Raw genomic sequence first — 19656 nt, 5'->3', positions numbered from 1 at the left:
TCTCGACATGGGTACAATGTGTGAAGCCCATTTCTGGTGTCCCCCACCGTGATATTGCTGGAATATTGCTAACAGCGGCGTTACACCATACTCACTCACTCACTCATGACAAACATACCTGTGTTGTCATCCACTGACAGGAATACTGCAGCACAGACTCACTACAATGTCCCATTGTACCTTAAATAACTCCCCTTGGAAACTGGTTCAAACATTCTATAAGGAATAAGGTAGTATCAATGAAAACAGACCTGACATTGATATTTTTTCAATGTCATGTATCAGTACATATGCCGATACTATCAAAGAAGTGCTTGATGCAGATACCAGCATCTGTAGCGAAATGTTGCATTGGAAGAAAATGAAGTTGAAATCCATAAGTCTTCATTACACAAAAGGTCACGAAATGTGCAACCACTCCTAACCAAAGAGAACGCAAGACTTCTATAAGCACTTTCAGCGTGTCTGTGGGGGAAGATTCTTGTTGTTGGACTCCAGTAATTACCTCCTAGATTCTCAGGCAAGGAATTCACTAACGGAGGGGGCCAATGCTTTAAGTCTTAGCGATGCAAAGTCACAGAACTTCACAAGCTCACCCTTACTGTAACATAACATTGTTCAATGAGATCTATCAGCTCATACCAGGAATCAGTTCTGTTCTCCTAATGTTGCTTGGTGATGTAGCCGTGGAAGTATCCTATCCCAATCAGTGTAATGTTAAATCCTTCCCACTGCCAATGACATAGCCTGTGTTGCACAATACTCCAGCTGTTTTATGACACCCATCACACTGTTTGGACAGATTCTGTGGGTGGAAGTGTTTGTATCTGCATATGTGTGTTGTAAGGGCTTCATCCGAGCCCCAGCTTCGGTGATATATTACGAGCGCATTGTAACACAACGAATACAGACAGTCCACCAACAGCACACAATTACCTCTCTACATGAAGTTGTCCCTTGTGTGTTGTACACTTGAACTGAACAATGTTGTCAAACAGCACCTCCCAATGCCATTATGAGGTTTATCATTTAGATAATCAATTGCTGGACCACACTTCTGTAAAACAATGTCTGCTAGGAAGAAACAGCACTATACTACATTATCTGCTAGGCTGAAACAACATTATACCACATTATCTGCTAGGAAGAAACAGCACTATACTACATTATCTGCTAGGTTGAAACAACATTATACCACAGTATCTGCTTGGCTGAAACAACATTATACAACAGTATCTGCTAGGCTGAAACAACATTATACCACAGTATCTGCTAGGCTGAAACAACGTACATTATACTGCAGTACCTGCTATGTTGAAACAACATTATACCACAGTATCTGCTTGGCTGAAACAACATTATACAACAGTATCTGCTAGGCTGAAACAACATTATACCACAGTATCTGCTAGGCTGAAACAACGTACATTATACTGCAGTACCTGCTAGGTTGAAACAACATTATACCACAGTATCTGCTTGGCTGAAACAACATTATACAACAGTATCTGCTAGGCTGAAACAACATTATACCACTGTATCTGCTAGGCTGAAACAGCATTATGCCACTGTATCTGTTATGCTGAAACAACATTATGCCACAGTATCTGCTAGGCTGAAACAGCATTATACCACTGTATCTGCTAGGCTGAAACAACATTATACCACAGTATCTGCTAGGCTGAAACAACATTATACCACTGTATCTGCTAGGCTGAAACAGCATTATGCCACTGTATCTGTTATGCTGAAATGGCATTTACAACAGTATCTGCTAGGCTGAAACAGGATTATACTGCAGTATCTGCTTGGCTTTAAACAACATTATACCACAGTATCTGCTAGGCTGAAACAACATTATACCACTGTATCTGCTAGGCTGAAACAGCATTATGCCACTGTATCTGTTATGCTGAAACGGCATTTACAACAGTATCTGCTAGGCTGAAACAACATTATACCACAGTATCTGCTAGGCTGAAACAACATTATACCACTGTATCTGCTAGGCTGAAACAGCATTATACCACAGTATCTGCTAGGCTGAAACGGCATTTACAACAGTATCTGCTAGGCTGAAACAGCATTATACTGCAGTATCTGCTTGGCTTTAAACAACATTATACCACAGTATCTGCTAGGCTGAAACAACATTATACCACTGTATCTGCTAGGCTGAAACAGCATTATGCCACAGTATCTGCTAGGGTGAACGGCATTTACAACAGTATCTGCTAGGCTGAAACAACATTATACCACAGTATCTGCTAGGCTGAAACAGCATTATACCACAGTATCTGCTAGGCTGAAACAGCATTATGCCACCGTATCTGTTATGCTGAAACGGCATTTACAACAGTATCTGCTAGGCTGAAACAACATTATACCACAGTATCTGCTAGGCTGAAACAGCATTATACCACAGTATCTGCTAGGCTGAAACAACTTTATACTACAGTATCTGCACGGTTGAAGCCACAGTGTATGGTATAATTAATGTATGCCACAGTGTATGGTATAACTAATGAATGCCACAGTGTATGGTATAACCAATGTATGCCACAGTGTATGGTATAACTAATGTATGCCACAGTGTAGGGTATAATCAATGTATGCTACAGTGTATGGTATAACCAATGTATGCCACAGAGTATGGTATAACCAATGTATGCCACAGTGTATGGTATAACCAATGTATGCCACAGTGTATGGTATAACCAATGAATGAAAATAATGCGAGCTCTTGATTTTAGACATAAATGTACATTTAAAAATGCGAGTGCCCATACCCTTTCCTAAAAAAATATGCGCTGGATTTATGTTCTGTGTTATTTTAATTAATGTAACCTACGTAAATAAAAGCCTTACCTGAAAACACTTTGTTTGTTTCAAATGATGTTTTGAGCAGGAACTGTGAGTAGACAGATAAATAAAATAACTGTGCACATTAAATCCCCTGTCAATGTTTTTTCAGTGTGAGATTCCTTCCTTATTTTAATATTATTTATAGCTAATTGCCCGTATGTTTGATGGCCAAGCGTGAGAATGGTTTCCTTGCAGCTATCATTGTGTTAGTGTTGTTTTAGTTGACAGTCTGTTGGTACTAGTATATACGTTCGGCCCTTTGATGAAAAGAAATAGAAAACAGATCAGTGTATCAAATCTTCGATCAGGTGACAATCCTCACACTCCTGTTGACCTGTGGATTAGTGTCATGAAACCCATTCATGCGCGTTGGCTCGTGTCTGCTCTTGACAAGCTTGTATAGGACACTGATGGGATATTTCAGGGCTGGCGCCAATCTGGGCTGCTTGACAGAATGTGAACTGACCACTACTCAACTTCACTTTGTTTAGGTGACTTTGTTATTTGAAAAATTAATGCGACCTTCCGTCACTTGCATTTTTTGCATTAATATTCTGCTCGCATTAATTTCCTGTTTTACAGTAACAATGTATGTCACAGTGTATGGTATAACCAATGTATACCAGAGTGTACGGTATAACCAATGTATGCCACAGTGTATGGTATAACCAATGCAAGCCACAGTGTATGGTATAACCAATGTATGCCACAGTGTATGGTATAACTAATGAATGCCACAGTGTATGGTATAACTAATGTATGCCACAGTGTATGGTATATTACTAATGTATGCCACAGTGTATGGTATAATTAATGTATGACACAATGTATGGTATAACCAATGTATGCCACAGTGTATGGTATAACCAATGTATGCCACAGTGTATGGTATATTACTAATGTATGCCACAGTGTATGGTTTAACTACCATATGCCACAGTGTATGGTATAACTAATGTATGCCACAGTGTAGGGCATAATTAATGTATGACACAATGTATGGTATAACCAATGTATGCCACAGTGTAGGATATAACCAATGTATGCTATAGTGTATGGTATAACTAATGAATGCCACAGTGTATGGTATAACTAATGTATTCCACAGTGTATGGTATAACAAATGTATGCCACAGTGTAGGGTATAATTAATGTATGCCACAGTGTAGGGTATAACCAATGTATGCCACAGTGTATGGTATAACTAATGTATGCCACAGTGTAGGGTATAACCAATGTATGCTACAGTGTATGGTATAACCAATGTATGCCACAGTGTATGGTATAACTAATGTATGCCACAGTGTAGATATAGTGGTGGTGGAATGGGGTTTAACGTCGCGTCCAAGATTATTGCACTTATATAGCGACATGCATGTAAGTGTGTGTGTTTGTGTGGCTGCTTGTACTAGTCCGGACTCATGACGATTTATAGTGCTAGCCCACTGAGATACCATGCCGCAGTTTAACATGAATACCCTACTCAGACACAATATACTGACTCCGAGCCGACCAGTCCTTGTTTTAGCCCCTTAATGCCGAGCGCCAGACAGGGTAACAACAAGTACCATCTTTTAACGTCTTTTGGTATGACGTGGCCGGGGATCGAACCCCGGACCTTCCGCTCTCCGGGCGGACGCTCTACCTCTTGACCAGGGAGGCGGTCAGTGTAGGATATAACCAATGTATGCCACAGTGTATGGTATAACCAATGTATGCCACAGTGTATGGTATAACCAATGTATGCCACAGTGTAGGGTATAATTAATGTATGCCACAGTGTATGGTATAACCAATGTATGCCACAGTGTAGGATATAACCAATGTATGCCACAGTGTAGGGTATAACTAATGTATGCCACAGTGTAGGATATAACCAATGTAAGCCACAGTGTATGGTATAACTATTGTATGCCACAGTGTAGTGTATAACCAATGTTTGCCACAGTGTATGGTATAACTAATGTATGCCACAGTGTAGGATATAACCAATGTATGCCACAGTGTAGGGTATAACTAATGTAACAAGTTTATTCTTCATGGTATTGTAATAGCTTGTGTAGCGTTTCTAGGTTATGCATGAATCAATATTCCTTCTACTCCTGACAGAAGGTTGGAGATTTAAGGATTGAAAGCATCAATCATGTACTGTACAACCTCCATAAGCTCACACATTTCACTATGTCCTGTCACAAAAGTATATCATGAATAATGACTGCAAATCTTTTGACATTGTCAAGGTACATAGCGATCTTTTCATTTTACATCTCAGATCATTATTCCCCAATGTCCTGGCTGTCAGATACAATGAATATATTCAGATTCTGAAGATTACAATTTATCCTTTTCTTTTTCCTGGCTAGCTTTATAACATGACATCACTGTCATTTTCTCAGCATGAAAAATATTTTATTAAAAACCTCAAAATACTGTCTAGATTATATCTGACCAGGTGGTATAGGAGGGAATATGTGCTGTAAATGGTGGTTGAAGAACTATTTTGGGGATGACATCGACTGATTGACATTTATCTCCATGTTTACCTGCATCATCTCATCTGAGTATGCCCATCCCCTCTGAACAGGTATCCTCTGTCCAAAGACATCACTATCATCCTCAGATAAATTGAAAACACTAGCTGTCTGAACACTTGACAAACTCACACGATCTCGATCCCGATCTCTTAAATAATCCTCGTCTATATCCGAATCCTTATCACTAGTAATACTCCCAGATCGACCCATCGATGATAACATGGACCTGCGGACGAAACTAAACACTCCACTTCCATCGGAATATCTTTTCTGTGAAGGCACAGGGGATGCTGACGCTTCCGAGTCTCTGGAATGTAAGAGGACATTTGTAAACTGGTCAGTTTCTCGACGGTCATCGTCATCACTTGGTGCCTCGCTTCCTTCCTCAGCAGTATCGTTGGCCTTGTCACCACAATAATCATACGAATGTCGGCGTAGATGTGCAAGATCACGAGGTATTGGCAACGGTGGCTTTTCGGATGTTTTTTGAGGTGGCTCTACAGCCGTGACATCTTTGGGTATGGGGACACTAGCTGCTACAGTTAGCAGGTTATCCATGGACCGGCTCACAGCGTCCTGATATCGAAGTTCTGCAACTTTCCCTTTTACTTCAGGCTTTTTCTTGTTTGATTTTCTAAGCAGAATGGAAGCAAAATACTTCCGAAACTGTGACTGATCTGTCATGATGAAAGTTGTTATTTAACAAAACGTGTGTATGGTAACAATCGGGAACACATGTCGACCACCTCTCTCCACAAGAAGTCCAATCACAGCTGTGAAAGGCATGAGGTATCTACAAGTGTATCTTGTCCCTTGAGATCCCTATAGTTAGGATCCATCCACACACATGTTTACATGTGCTCCTCTATCAAACTGACCAATTAAAACCAATCACATCCTCGTTAATCCCAACACAGTGCCAAGCAGGGCACACAGGAGGTGGAGCTCCCGTAAACCACTGTTTATTCCAAATGTAGGATTAAAGCACTTGCCACACAATCCGATCTTATCTGGCACGTTTGTAAGAAGCTAGTCGACATGGGTAAACTGTTGATTGGGCCGGTCGTAGCTGACTCTCTCTCTCTCTCTCACACAAACGAGGCAGAAGATGCCGGGTCAAACAAATCATCAATACCTTTCTCAAATCCACAGCCAGACACGCTTACAGCTTAAGTCGATACCACAGAATTTGCTATACCCTATAATCAGCTCCAAAGCTTATAGGCATGGAACACATATAAGAACTGTCTGATCAGTGTTGCAATTCAGGTCATGCTCATTAACAATCTCAAACTCGATAATGTTTCCTTTCCTTGTTCATTGGCTTGACCTTTAACCTAGCTGGTTACGCTTCACTGACCACAATCCAGCCTCATGTGAACAGGTACAGCAGACGCAACAACTATCTGCATGCAAATACTTCCACGTAACACCAGTCAAGTGTCCCACTTCTGCTCCAAGTAAACACAGTCAAGATCTCAAGTCTTTATGCATACATTCGCAAAAGAATGTCCACATCTATACACTATACCAGCACCTCGACAGTTCCACTTGTCAGCAACCAAACGTAGGACTCAGTGTGTCCTGTGTAACGCTACTTCCACAGGAGAGTCCCACAGATGGGTCAATTCCTGGTCCACAGGTGGTCAATCTCCTTGTCTAAATAAACCAAATCACACTTACTATTCACATCACAGCCACTTTGTTGACAATCAGTGTCCTGCTTATTTCTTACTGATCATGACTTCCAGTCCCCCAAAACTTAATGTATTATATCATGATATCTTTCAAAATAAATGCATATCACTCAGTATCAGTGTAACCAGCTATATTCTCTCAATTTGAGGCTCTTTTCTGTTATAATCTGACTGAACACAACACTAGTGTGTGACAGCTGGGAATAAATCTTTCCACAACTGTCCCACGTCAACAGTATTTCTGCCCATTGAAGTCACCTTCACATCCATTTGCATTTCTCTCCTTTCAGGGACATATCTCTTTCTGTTGATGTGACATTCCACTCTGCTATAAATACTTTTTCCTTGATTTAATACCAATCTGTTTTGTTACACATGTCCTGCAGACATAGCATTGTATATCAGGGGTCAATATCATTCATATCACCTGTCCCTGTTGAATAACATCAGCTTAGTATTGTTATACAAATCCAACAATCTTCATCACTGTCAGGTATCTGGGGAGAGGCTATTGTCCATATCATATACCTCATATTTCATCATCCAACTGTGTCAGTGCAATATACATCTGGAATATATCTGATCAGGGAAACACTCACGATCACGAGGTTTAAATTAAGATCTCAAAATAAATGCAAAATAATAGACATCACGTTAAAACAACTAATTAACATGAGCTCCTAATAAAGTTGTTTATCTAAATGTATTGTTTTCAGTACTATGCGCGGCAACACTGTTGAATCCTGGTAGGGTGTTATGAGCTTGAATATCCTGGTTTCTCCCGCTGTGTGTATTTCTAAGACAACCAATCACGAAAGTGGGATATTGGACGATTACTCCTGGCAAGAACAAGCTTGTATCACAGAAAATACAGAGTCCATCTGAAGTCCTTCAACTTGATCCACCGGTGGTCGGCAGACGGCAATACCAGCCCAATGTTGGGACTAGTGTTTGGTCCAAGGACATGGTATAAAACATCCACTGAAGGAATACGAGTGCCCTGAATGTTGCATCACTCCTACACATCCCATCTTCTACATCGGATACAGTGAGAAATATCTCACTGCCTCATTCCCAAGCCAGACTTAGTCCAATGTTACTAACTCCCATTTCCATAAGCGTTGTGAGCGTGATCGTCCTCTGCCGGAATTTGACTGGGTATTGATTTGAAGTCTCTGTGGAGCATTTCTTCTCTGGAAGTGTGACGGAGGAGGACTCCCACCAAAATCAAATTCGGAACCCCTCCGCTGTTGCCTAATCACAGTTTTTATTTTCATCACAAAAGACCGAAAGCAATTTTATCCCATTTGTCCGATATCTGATGACGGAGTGAATGTATTACTGATTGATATCAACATGTGAGGGTTGGTGATAGGACACTGTATCTCATGATGTATTATACGTCATGGTTCACAAGAATACATGCCTGGATTTCTCATCATTTATCATATATGTCCAATCACAATCTTCTTGTACTGACCCACATTGAAAGCAATGTTCTGATTTCCCCAAATATCTGTTGTGATCATTGATTAATTGTTTCAGCTTCAGCAAATATCAGTGTTATTCTTTTTCCAAAGAAAGCATTTATGGAAATAGTGTAATAATCTAGAGTCATTTTTGTACCAATCTCTTAGGTCACAGCTGGAATATTGGCATACACAACACTAGTGTTGAGTATAATTGATATTTCCGCATTAAGGTTTAGCTCACTATCAAAGTATTTCTATCTAAAATTCTTATACAGGTGTCTCATGACCAATATCAACAATACTCTCCAGTATTTGTGACTGAAATCTGTCAAATTAGGCATTCTTTTTCTCATTGTAAATAAAGGCTAGTACGCTTGTGTGTATTGGGATGGTAAATATCCTGTATTAGAAATAAACATTGTATTTAGCAAGCTGTGCCTTGCATGCTGTATGTCTATCAGCTGTTGTTTATATTGTGGGATCAGCCTTTCTCCAAGGCATAACATTTAGGTAGTGAGTGAGTGAGTGAGTTTAACGCTGCTTTTAACAGTATTCCAGTTATATCACAGCATGTCAGCTTAATGTGGGAGGAAAGCCCGAAGTGATGCAGGTCTCAGACATTAACCACTTCGGTGAAACCCACGAACACGGGTATGGTGCTGACAAACCTAGAAACATAATCGGGGCAAACCGGGATTCGAACCCACAATCATAGGTTTCTGACGTGCCTAAGGGACGCAACTCTGCACAGCGAATCGTGGCGCCTTAGATGACTGGGCCACCCGTGCCCCCACATTTAGGTAGTGTTATCAAGAGAGAAGATATAGACTGTCATGGAAGACAATACTTCCTCAACTGTAATCACCTACAAAGTCATGCTTCTTCGTAGCTAGAACTAGAGACACACACGCTTAGATGAAAACAAATTTTGATTGATTGTTGCATGTAAACATGAATATGACAAACACAACTGAAACAAACTTGAAGTCCTTTAAACACAAAAAACATGGCATCTGTATAAAATCTTGAATTGAAACATTTAACATCATACTTTTCATAATACCAACATAAAGTGCATAAAACTGTCATGTGTTTGAGTACTTACAGATAGTTATTAGACTAAGACGCATGATCCCATGAAATCTTGTATATGGGATGTTTACAATCCAGTTTGTCTTTCTTTTAGGTGTCTAAACACTAGATGTATACACATATATGTAATGTTGATTTACCTAAGGTATGGAAATCTGATAGGAAACAAAACTCTAAGTAAATTTGTGAGCCAAAGAAGTAATTTGCCTCCCAACTGCTCCTCATTTGAAAGTTGACTTAATCCAAGCCTTATCATCTGTTTGTTTTGGGCAAATAATGTCCATATTCTTAGCATGAATATGTGCCATAAGAGATGTACAAAAGGAGCACTGTATGGTTTCAGTAGCATTATAGACTAATTAATACATCAATAGAGATAAGAGACATCATCAGAGCAGACTTGATCACACAGAACAGGGTGTCAGATTGTTGAGAGGTTGCACAGACCATACACAGTTACCTCCCTTGTGTCAGGCAATATATAAACAGCGTCATTAATGGGTAATGAAGATACTAAGAGATAAAAGTATTAAAAAAACATCACATTTTCAACTTCCAACAATGCAGTTGAGATGCATGAGATTGCAATGAATCCTTATATACCCACATTGACTGGTACTTGTCATGCATTCCAGGTGTGTGGGCCTAACTACTGGTTGCGGTCAGGCGTGTGATTTTGGTAGATTTTCCAATGACCTTCAATCTTGTACTTTTCATTATTTTCAGTAGTCGTCCATTTTCCCAATCAACGAAAGCATCCAATCAGAATGACAGAGACAAAATCAACATGTTCTTCAACTGTTAATCACATTGTCAATATACAATATTGGACGTAATAAGCGCCACACTCTAATAAGCGCCCACAGCGATATTTGTTAACATATTGGCTAGTGAACAATCCCAATTAGCACCCCTTCTGATTGATCAATGTACACAAGATTTATTTAATCATGTATTATATGCACTCGTGTGTTATATGCACCCTTAATTATGGCCAAATATATTCTGGAAAATATATTTGTCGTATATAATACACACAGACCTTTCTTTTGTATCATTTCAGGCTGTCTGCATAAACCACAAAATTTACGATCTTTCAACTCTGTTTTTTTTCACCAAAATTATATTCTAATAAGAGCCCCCTATTTCTAATTTTGAGATCCCCCTGGGCGCTTATTACATCGTATACGGTACTCAAACCTATTGATACATGTTGTCGTATGTTCATGTTTGACACCCTGACACACCGAGGTGACCCTTCAATAATGATGTTCAATATCAAGCTACAATTTCTGTTTGCTTCTCTATTATTCAAACATCGTAAGATTATACCAGACTCGCACATGTTCATTTCACTGTGACACCATCTGACAGCCAATAGCGGAATTTATTTGTGTCGTATTCCAATACAATACGGTAGATATGCACCTTTTATGAGATAATAGCCCCTATATTGTGTAAGATGAGTTGGCATTCAGACTGTCATCAGGCATACTACAATTCTCCAATAATGTAGCTAGGTGACATTAAAGATTCACGTTGCTTTCAGGATGATTTGTCACACAACCAGCAACATGGCATGTCAATATGGCCATCAATAAGTCAGCCATTGCCCAGGAGACTATGACATCCCCTTATTCACGACACATCAGTGCTGTGGCTGTCTACCACATGAATTATAGAAGCATGATGTTAGCTTCATGATGGTGTTGATATCTAGTATTCCTCTGCTGACAATATAGGTATGAATATTTGATGGCGAGACAGACGGGCCGAGACCGTGGCTGGGGTGGTAGCCTCGCTGGATGACACCTAGTCCCTCCCTTACTTATCATAACAAGGGGTGAGAGAAGGAGTGGTTGATGCCAAACAGTTTTGCAAAGAATGTGTGTATTACAAGTGATGGAAAAGTTTCTGTCAAGCTAAAAATACCAACAAATCTGAGTGAGTGAGTGCCTCAGAGAAAGTTGATATGGTTAACAAGTAGGATAACTTTGTGTGAGTGAGTGAGTGAGTGAAATGCTAGAGGGCTCACAAGTAGGGTACATTTGAGTAAATGTTGTGTGAGTGAGTGAGTGAGTGAGAGTGAGTGAGTGAGTGAGTGAGTGAGTGAGTGAGTGAGTGAGTGAGTGAGTGAGTGAGTGAGTGAGTGAGTGAGTGAGTGAGTGAGTGAGTGAGTGAGTGAGTGAGTGAGTGAGTGTGAAAGTCTAGAGGGCTGACATAAGAATATGTTTGAGTGAATAGGAATGAAATTCTATAGGGCTCACAAGTATGATACATTTGAATGAGGTATACCTGAATTGTGTGGATGAGTGAATGAAATTCTATATGGTTCACAAGTGGAATACGAGTGAGTGAGTCAAGTCAAAAGGGCTCACAAGAAGGATAAATTTGAGAGAATGATGGTTTGAGTGAGTGAGTGAAATTCTATAGAGCTCACAAGAAGGGTATATTCTAAAAGGCTAAGAAGTCGAATAAATTTGAGTGGGTTGGTGAGTGAGTGAGTGGGTGGGTGGGTGATCATATAACATATAGCCTGATTATCAAGACTGATACTTCAAATTTCAAACTCATAATTAATATGACACAACAGTGCCATCATCACACCATTGTCACAGTTTACCTCAGGGTTTACTATGTCAAAGAAAACCTCATAATTGTGTTTTATCCTTTACATAACTACTTGTCCAGCATGGTAAAAAATCTGTGCATTAGTATGAAAAGTAGTATTGTCCAAGATTTCACAGGAGAAACCTGAAGACTTTTTTATGCCAAGATTGTATGTAACTCTGCTTATATGAAATCAAAGCAAAGTCAGTCCATTTGTCTGTAATACTCAAATTCTATGATGTACATGAATATAGCAATTAATGAATATTCTAATGAAACAAACAATGTCATTTCAATGACAAAACACTAATAACATCACATAGATAACACTAATAACATCATAAAAATCTACACTCATGTCCAGTAGCCACAATACTGCACATACAACACAGAGTTTATCTCGCAGCCGCATGTACAATGCATGCCACTTCATTTGCACTGAAAAACACTTAAAAGACATGCACCTTTCATGGACTTAAATAGCAATCGTCCAGGAGGCAGGCACTTGTTACTATTCAGCAATATGTCGAAAATATATCACTGTGTGTATGCTATGTCTTGAATTCAGTAACAGTTATAAACGCTAAAAATAAAAGCATGACAAATGACAAGTCTGTGAAGAGTTCATCAGCACCTACAAATGATTATCTCAATCACAAGTGTTGTTGCTGATAATTTAGCAGTTAATTATCTCAATCACAAGTGTTGTTGCTGATAATTTAGCAGTTAATTATCTCAATCACAAGTGTTGTTGCTGATAATTTAGCAGTTAATTATCTCAATCACAAGTGTTGTTGCTGATAATTTAGCAGTTAATTATCTCAATCACAAGTGTTGTTGCTGATAATTTAGCAGTTAATTATCTCAATCACAAGTGTTGTTGCTGATAATTTAGCAGTTAATTATCTCAATCACAAGTGTTGTGGCCTTTTAAATCAACTTGTATCAAGTCTATATATAGAAAAACAGTATTTGTAATTATTTATGAATCTAATTCATGCAATGATAAATAAATTAACCACAAAGTAGAAAATAGCATAATTGCAGGGTCCAATTGTATCAACATCTTATATGTCAGTCACAGAAGCCTTTTAAAACGGTTGCCTTCAGCATCAAAATATTACTATCTGCAATTGTCTGCTTTGATAATATGTTCCCCTGTATATTCAGGCTGTAAGGATGGTGGAATAACCTCATTAGGAAGGTACACATATTCCAGTCTCTGAAACCATTAATATGACATCTCACTATTCTTCATGCAGTTGATTCTGAGCTTGGGATTCCCTGGTCATTCTAAACCTGCATTTTAAACAAGTCAAACTGACCCAACTATAGGTCATTATGCAAAATTATAGACAGATATATACAGTAAACTATGTTTATAACGACCAGACGGATATAACGAACTATTTCTTGGTCCCATTTGTTTGCTGTACACATGCTTATAACAAACTACGGTTATAACAAACTCAAAGGGACCATTAATTTTAATTCGTTTTAACCGTAGTTCTGTATATTAAACATAACATGGTTTAAGTTGGAGAAATCACTTGAATCTGTTGATTCAGGAATTATAGAATCAACAGAATCTCACGATTTCTTCATGACATGGTTTCAGCATTTCTTGAAAGAAATCTAAATAAGTGTGATGTGTATCAACGTGCAAACAATCCTCAAATCCTGACGTGGCCATTTTTCTGATTCTGACAAAAGATAATCAAAACCCTGTTCCATCATCCTGTACAGAGGTCAGCTGGATGTAAGATGTCATACTCTGACAGCACAGGAAACTAGGAATATTCATGAACAATAGCAACTCCAGATTTTGTTTTCTGAGAACACATAAAAACACAATCATTTGTTTTTCATTTTTTCAAATAGGTCTTATGAACAACTAATTTTAAAATTGCAAACCTTTTAAAGCTTAAACTCCCTTACGGTGTGAAACAGACTTGTGCAGTTTCTCAGAAAAAGGAAAACCATTTCTGCAATGACATCACAACAGCTCAAGTTGAAGACTCACATGGTACTTTGATAAACTTGGAAATCAACTTTTGCGCCTTAAGACTTTTGAGAAGGTAACTAAACTTTTTTTCAAGTTTTTTTCTCTCTTTATTTTTAATCAAGAAAAATAACTCTATCAAATGGATCATCAACATTTGAAATAACTTTAATGGGTACATGTATGTCAAAGGTCAGCTTCATGGATCCCGCCGAGATATTCAATACTTAAAATCATACTTATTTGTTGTGAATACTGTCATGGACGGCCTACAACTTGTGGCCATCCATTTCATTGTATAACATATATTTGAACCCAAGCAGCTGTTTACAGAGGATGACAAACACTGAGTGACAGGTGCAGATTAAAATAACTGATAACACCCAGTGGGAATAAGTTTACATGGGATGAAGTAGCCAACAGAAACTCATCAAGACAGTCCCAAAATAAACAGCAATCATAAGAGAGGAAACCATGTTATTACAAGCATCTTGAGAAAATCTTACTTTTGACATTCTCATTTCTTATCTAAGTGACAAAATGCAACCGTTTAATACTAACAGCCAGTTTTCTGATACGGACCTTGCTGCTCATACACTGTAGCTGCAACGTCATGCATTATTCCCAGCACATTACACTCTCCTGCACTGTTTTATAGCCTTGTTGATATTTAAAAATTATGATCTAAATGATCATTCAGGCAATGTCACCTTAACAATTTCAATCATGTTTTATGAGAAATAGTTTGCAACTTGTAAATCATTTAAGAAAACTAAGTAGACGCTTCAGTATCAGCTGATAAGGTCAATGTGTTGATAGAATACCATCAGAGCAATAGTGTGCTTAATTATTCATGGCTAGTTAGCTCCCACACAGCAAGCATTGCTCCAAGGCTGTACTGAAAGATAAGTACATGGATGTGTCGTAATTCTATCATCCTTATATAGGCAAGTCAAGATATCTGGACAGGACTCCACAGGGACAACTTGTTCTTATTATAGCTATGGTAGCCTTGTAGTTAAGGTGTTTGCCTGTGACACTGAAGATCTGGGTTTTATTCCCAACGTGGATACAATATTTGTGAGACCATTATTGGTGTCCCAAAATGGGATATTGTGACAATACTGACCATTTTTACGAGGCTCCTATTTATGAATAAAAATTCTCAAGTACACTAATCTTTTAATAATTGTGTATTTCACATTCAAACTTTTATGCATTAGATTTCAATGACGAGTCCCATGCCCACACGATATTATGCCATACTGTTGTGTTACAAAAAGTGCAGATGTAATGTAGACACTAAATTATCCTGCAATCATGTTCCATGACAGCAAATCTATAATATCAGGCAATCGTGCTCCGTGACAGCTGTCATAGAGCACAGCACCAATAAATAATCCTGAAAAGGATTATCTCGATAGAATTTTTTTAACTAATTGTATCATAACAAAAATTACAGTTACAGTTATCACAAGACGCATTTGTATGATTACAGTATACAGTCTATTTAGATGTTTTGACAGTCGTCGATTGTCTTCGCGATTTGGGGGCGAGGTCCTTTCAACCTGAAAGTTTACGTTATCACGTTGCTTGATGATGCCTCCTCAGTCAAGGGTTTTTATCTACGAAGTTTATTGGGAATGTTCTAGAATCGATCCTTTTTATACTTAATGCTATAATTAGGATTCATGCTGACTTATATCGCAATTTTTTTGCTCTAGGAGATGTGGCCTCATTCATTCTGGGTCACATGACTTCTGGAATGTATTGTTTACATTTCATCGATCCAGTTCTGGTTACAGCCAAGTTCGTACCATTTTCAAAGTTTGGAAGTTAAGTGTACATTACAATCATTTTAACAGTTCAGACATATCAATCGTGGGAGAGATACAGACAAGAACCAGATTCTAAAGCCATGATGTGACAGACAATGCCGAGGGACTGATGTTTCCTGTACAGTTGACAGCCGGTATCACGTCTCGCGATCCTGAGACATTCTACAATTTTTTCAGTTTAATAATCGATGAATAAACTCGTTATCTAACTTTACCTACTTTTGTGATCCTTCTGCGTTTCGCTAGTTTTGAAATACGTAATTTTGAAGATCCTTGTGATATGTTTTCGCAAAACCTCATCCCCAAGCTCTAGTATATATTTGGTCACAATTTGTCATCTGTTTATTTTAGTAGTTTATCCACTAGTAATCATAGACCAGTCTTTGGCCGTTCCGTTCCAGTATTACTGAGATCTAAATGATAAAGAAAATAATAAATTTATTAAACAAAATGATCCAAATCCACATTAATAACAAGTGTCAGATTTTCTTTCTTTTCTGCAGCACACATATAATGTCTGTCATGTACTTGAAGGAAAACATTCATGTGGACATTGATTGTAAGGTAAGGTGAAGTGAAATTCACAGGGGTCAAGTTGCGTTCGAAGATTATTCCACTTATGTAGCGACATATGCGTGTATGCATGCGCTAGTCCAGACTAAAGCCAGTTTTATAGTGCTAACCCACTGGGATACCATGCAGCAGTGCAACACGGATACCCCACTCAGACACAGTATGCTGACCCCGAACTGACCAGTCCTTCTTTTATTCCCTTAATGCTGAGCTCAGGGCAGGGAAACAACAAGTACCATTTTTAACATCTTTTGGTATGATGAGATGGGATTGAACCACTGACTTTCTGCTCTCTGGGCAGACGTTTTTCCACAACACCACGGCAGTTTCATTGATTGTGAGTGAGTGAGTGAAGCAGAGAAGCAAAAGATGAATCATCTGTACGTCTGCAGCATCTGGCTATCAACACCTTTGTGGCGGGCATCTAATCAATTCATGGTTCACCTCGAACAGCAAATCCTCTCGAACTCACACAGATGGATACAACCATACACTCTCATTGCCACATAAATCAAAGGAAGTTTATTTTCTACATTGGACTATCTCAATAGTCTGAAATACAAATTTGACAACTGTAAAGGTTGATGAATCTATATTTCCAATCAATTTTATTCAGTTTTACTCAGGAAGGACAAGTGAAATTCCTTGTGGACTACAACTTTTACAATTAGGTAGAACTACTGTAACTGATCACCATCATGGACATGTGAGAATAAACATTACTTGCTAAACTTGATATGTTTAACTGTCAAGAATACATTCAGCTCAATCTCATGACAATCTCTATAGACATGATGGTGATGCTAGATATTAATGCAGAGTCAATGTTATCAATAATGGATATGACACACAGAATGTTCTGAAACTTCTAAGAGCATGCAAGGATTAACTTTCAAAACATGATCCTGAAGCAGATCCTCATGCGCTGTCAAAATCTAGTGAGACTATCAGCTGACATTTCCAACCAATATCCATAAAACTGTTTAAACCTTTAACCTAACCCAGCCTCCGTCGGCAGGACGGCACAGCACTGTTGGTGTTCAAATAATTTATACCACATAGGGTAGGGCTATAAGTGGAGATAATCCCTGAGGCCCTGATATAATTTGTTCTGCGGCTGCAGAGACTGTGTTGGAAGTTTATGTGCAGTGACAAGGGCAGATCCAGCATTTTTAAATGAGAAGGGTCCAAAATATCACAATTCTCTCTCATATAAATTTACAGTGGTTTTCATCCATCCATGAGTGATGTCAGTGGCAGCAAATGACAGAAAGGCTTGTACAATGTCGAGTGTCAAGATTGTAACAAGAAGTGTGATTTAGAGTTACCTCCCTTGCTTGATGACGAACACAGTACAGCCTGATCATTCAAGAAGTTTCATAAGAGGTGAGGTGAAAATGAATACCCCAATCAGACACAGTATACTGACTCCAAGCCGACCAGTCCTTGTTTTAGCCCCTTAATGCCTAGCGCCAGATAGGGTAACAACAAGTACCATCTTATAACGTCTTTTGGTCTGACGTGGCTGGGGATCAAACCCCGGACCTTCCGCTCTCTGGGCGGATGCTCTACCACTAGACCACGGAGGCGGTTAAGTTTCATAAGAGTGACACAAGGGTGATTCAAGGTGATAAAATGTTTTGCACCTTTTTTACTTGACAAGTATGTACCAGATACCAATCTGAAAACAATACATTCCTACAAGCTTCCAAAACTCTTCCAGATTCACAATCAACAGTGACAATATTCTGGACATAAAAATGGAGAATTCACAATGAATTCACAATGAAACTTGCCGAGTAGTTTTAAACTGTTATTGAAGAGTGTTGACACCTTTTCATTTAAAAAGATGTGCGGGTGTGATTCTATTTATCATCTATAATCATTCTTACAACTCTTTTCAGTTGTTGTAAAACAGTTACAATCAAGTGCTAATAGTGCGAAGCACTCCAAGTGCTAAGATAGTCATAAAAGTGTTCTAGCAAAAGAATCCATGGCAAGTCTATTCTCGAAGCTGTCTTAGCACTAAATGATCTTAGTTTACAGCAAAATTTAAGACAGGGTTGGACCTGTCTAAGAAGTTTTCAGTGGGTAAGATGGCAGACAACAGATGGCATGATGACAAAAAAATTCTGCAGTATTGGTCATTTCTGACTACAAAACCAAAACCACACTTTAAAAAAAAGAAAAAAAGATCTGAGAAAACACACCACAAACATTGCATTATGACTTGTGACTAAGAGGTGAGGTGAATGGAGTTTAACGTCGCGTCCAAGATTATTGCACTTATATAGCGAAGTGCATGTACATGTGTGTGTTTGTGTGGCTGCTTGTACTAGTCCGGAATGATGCCGATTTATAGTGCTAGCTCACTGAGATACCATGCCACAGTTTAACATGAATATCCCACTCAGACACAGTATACTGACTCCGAGCCGACCAGTCCTTGTTTTAGCCCCTTAATGCCGAGCGCCAGACAGGGTAACAACAAGTACCATCTTTTAATATCTTTTGGTATGACTCGGGCGGGGATCTGTGACTAAGAGGCTAAGTTGATAACAGATGATAGCACAATAATCATCCGATACAAAATGTTATGCGAATGTACCTTTTTTGTTTATTTCAGTTGAAACTAGGGCTGGGACGAGTCCAAATTTACTACCTGGGTACCCACACCCCTATTACCCGACCCTACTCGGGTACACACTGTAGGTTTCAAGAGGTAGGTACAAACTGTCCAATTGGGAAAAGTTTGACTGCAACCATAGCCCTGGCAAAATGTGTTTAGATACACGTATATACACTGAAGTTGAATGAAGTTTTTTTCAAACATAAAAATAGTCAGAAGGAATGGTCGTAGTTGTCATAAAGATCTGTGAACATTTTTTACTTGTAGTTTAAACATAGAGTTCTAGATAGTTTTTGTCATTAAACAATATATCATGTGAGTAACAGGTCCGGGTAGTCGTGTGG

At 38.7% G+C, this 19656-nt stretch overlaps 1 protein-coding gene across 5 annotated transcripts in view; it reads right to left on the bottom strand.

Moving 5' to 3' along the window:
* LOC139477665 (multiple C2 and transmembrane domain-containing protein 1-like) overlaps positions 1–19656 on the bottom strand; it is a 197354-nt gene that overhangs the window by 95641 nt on the left and 82057 nt on the right. For 2 of the 5 annotated variants that reach the window (XM_071260077.1, XM_071260152.1), the window contains exon 1: positions 5409–6192. The exons of 2 other annotated variants lie outside the window; for them this stretch is intronic. In XM_071260077.1, coding sequence (XP_071116178.1) covers positions 5409–6083 — 675 coding nt within the window. In that variant the 5' untranslated portion in view covers positions 6084–6192. Of the gene's footprint in view, positions 1–5408; positions 6193–19656 lie in introns of those variants that run through there. One more of the 5 variants, XM_071260224.1, reaches the window with a different exon arrangement.

This window comes from Haliotis cracherodii, unplaced genomic scaffold (assembly GCF_022045235.1).
Source record: "Haliotis cracherodii isolate W230 unplaced genomic scaffold, xgHalCrac1.p SCAF_1, whole genome shotgun sequence".
NCBI lineage: Eukaryota > Metazoa > Mollusca > Gastropoda > Lepetellida > Haliotidae > Haliotis > Haliotis cracherodii.
This window is presented reverse-complemented; position numbering and strand designations above follow the sequence as displayed.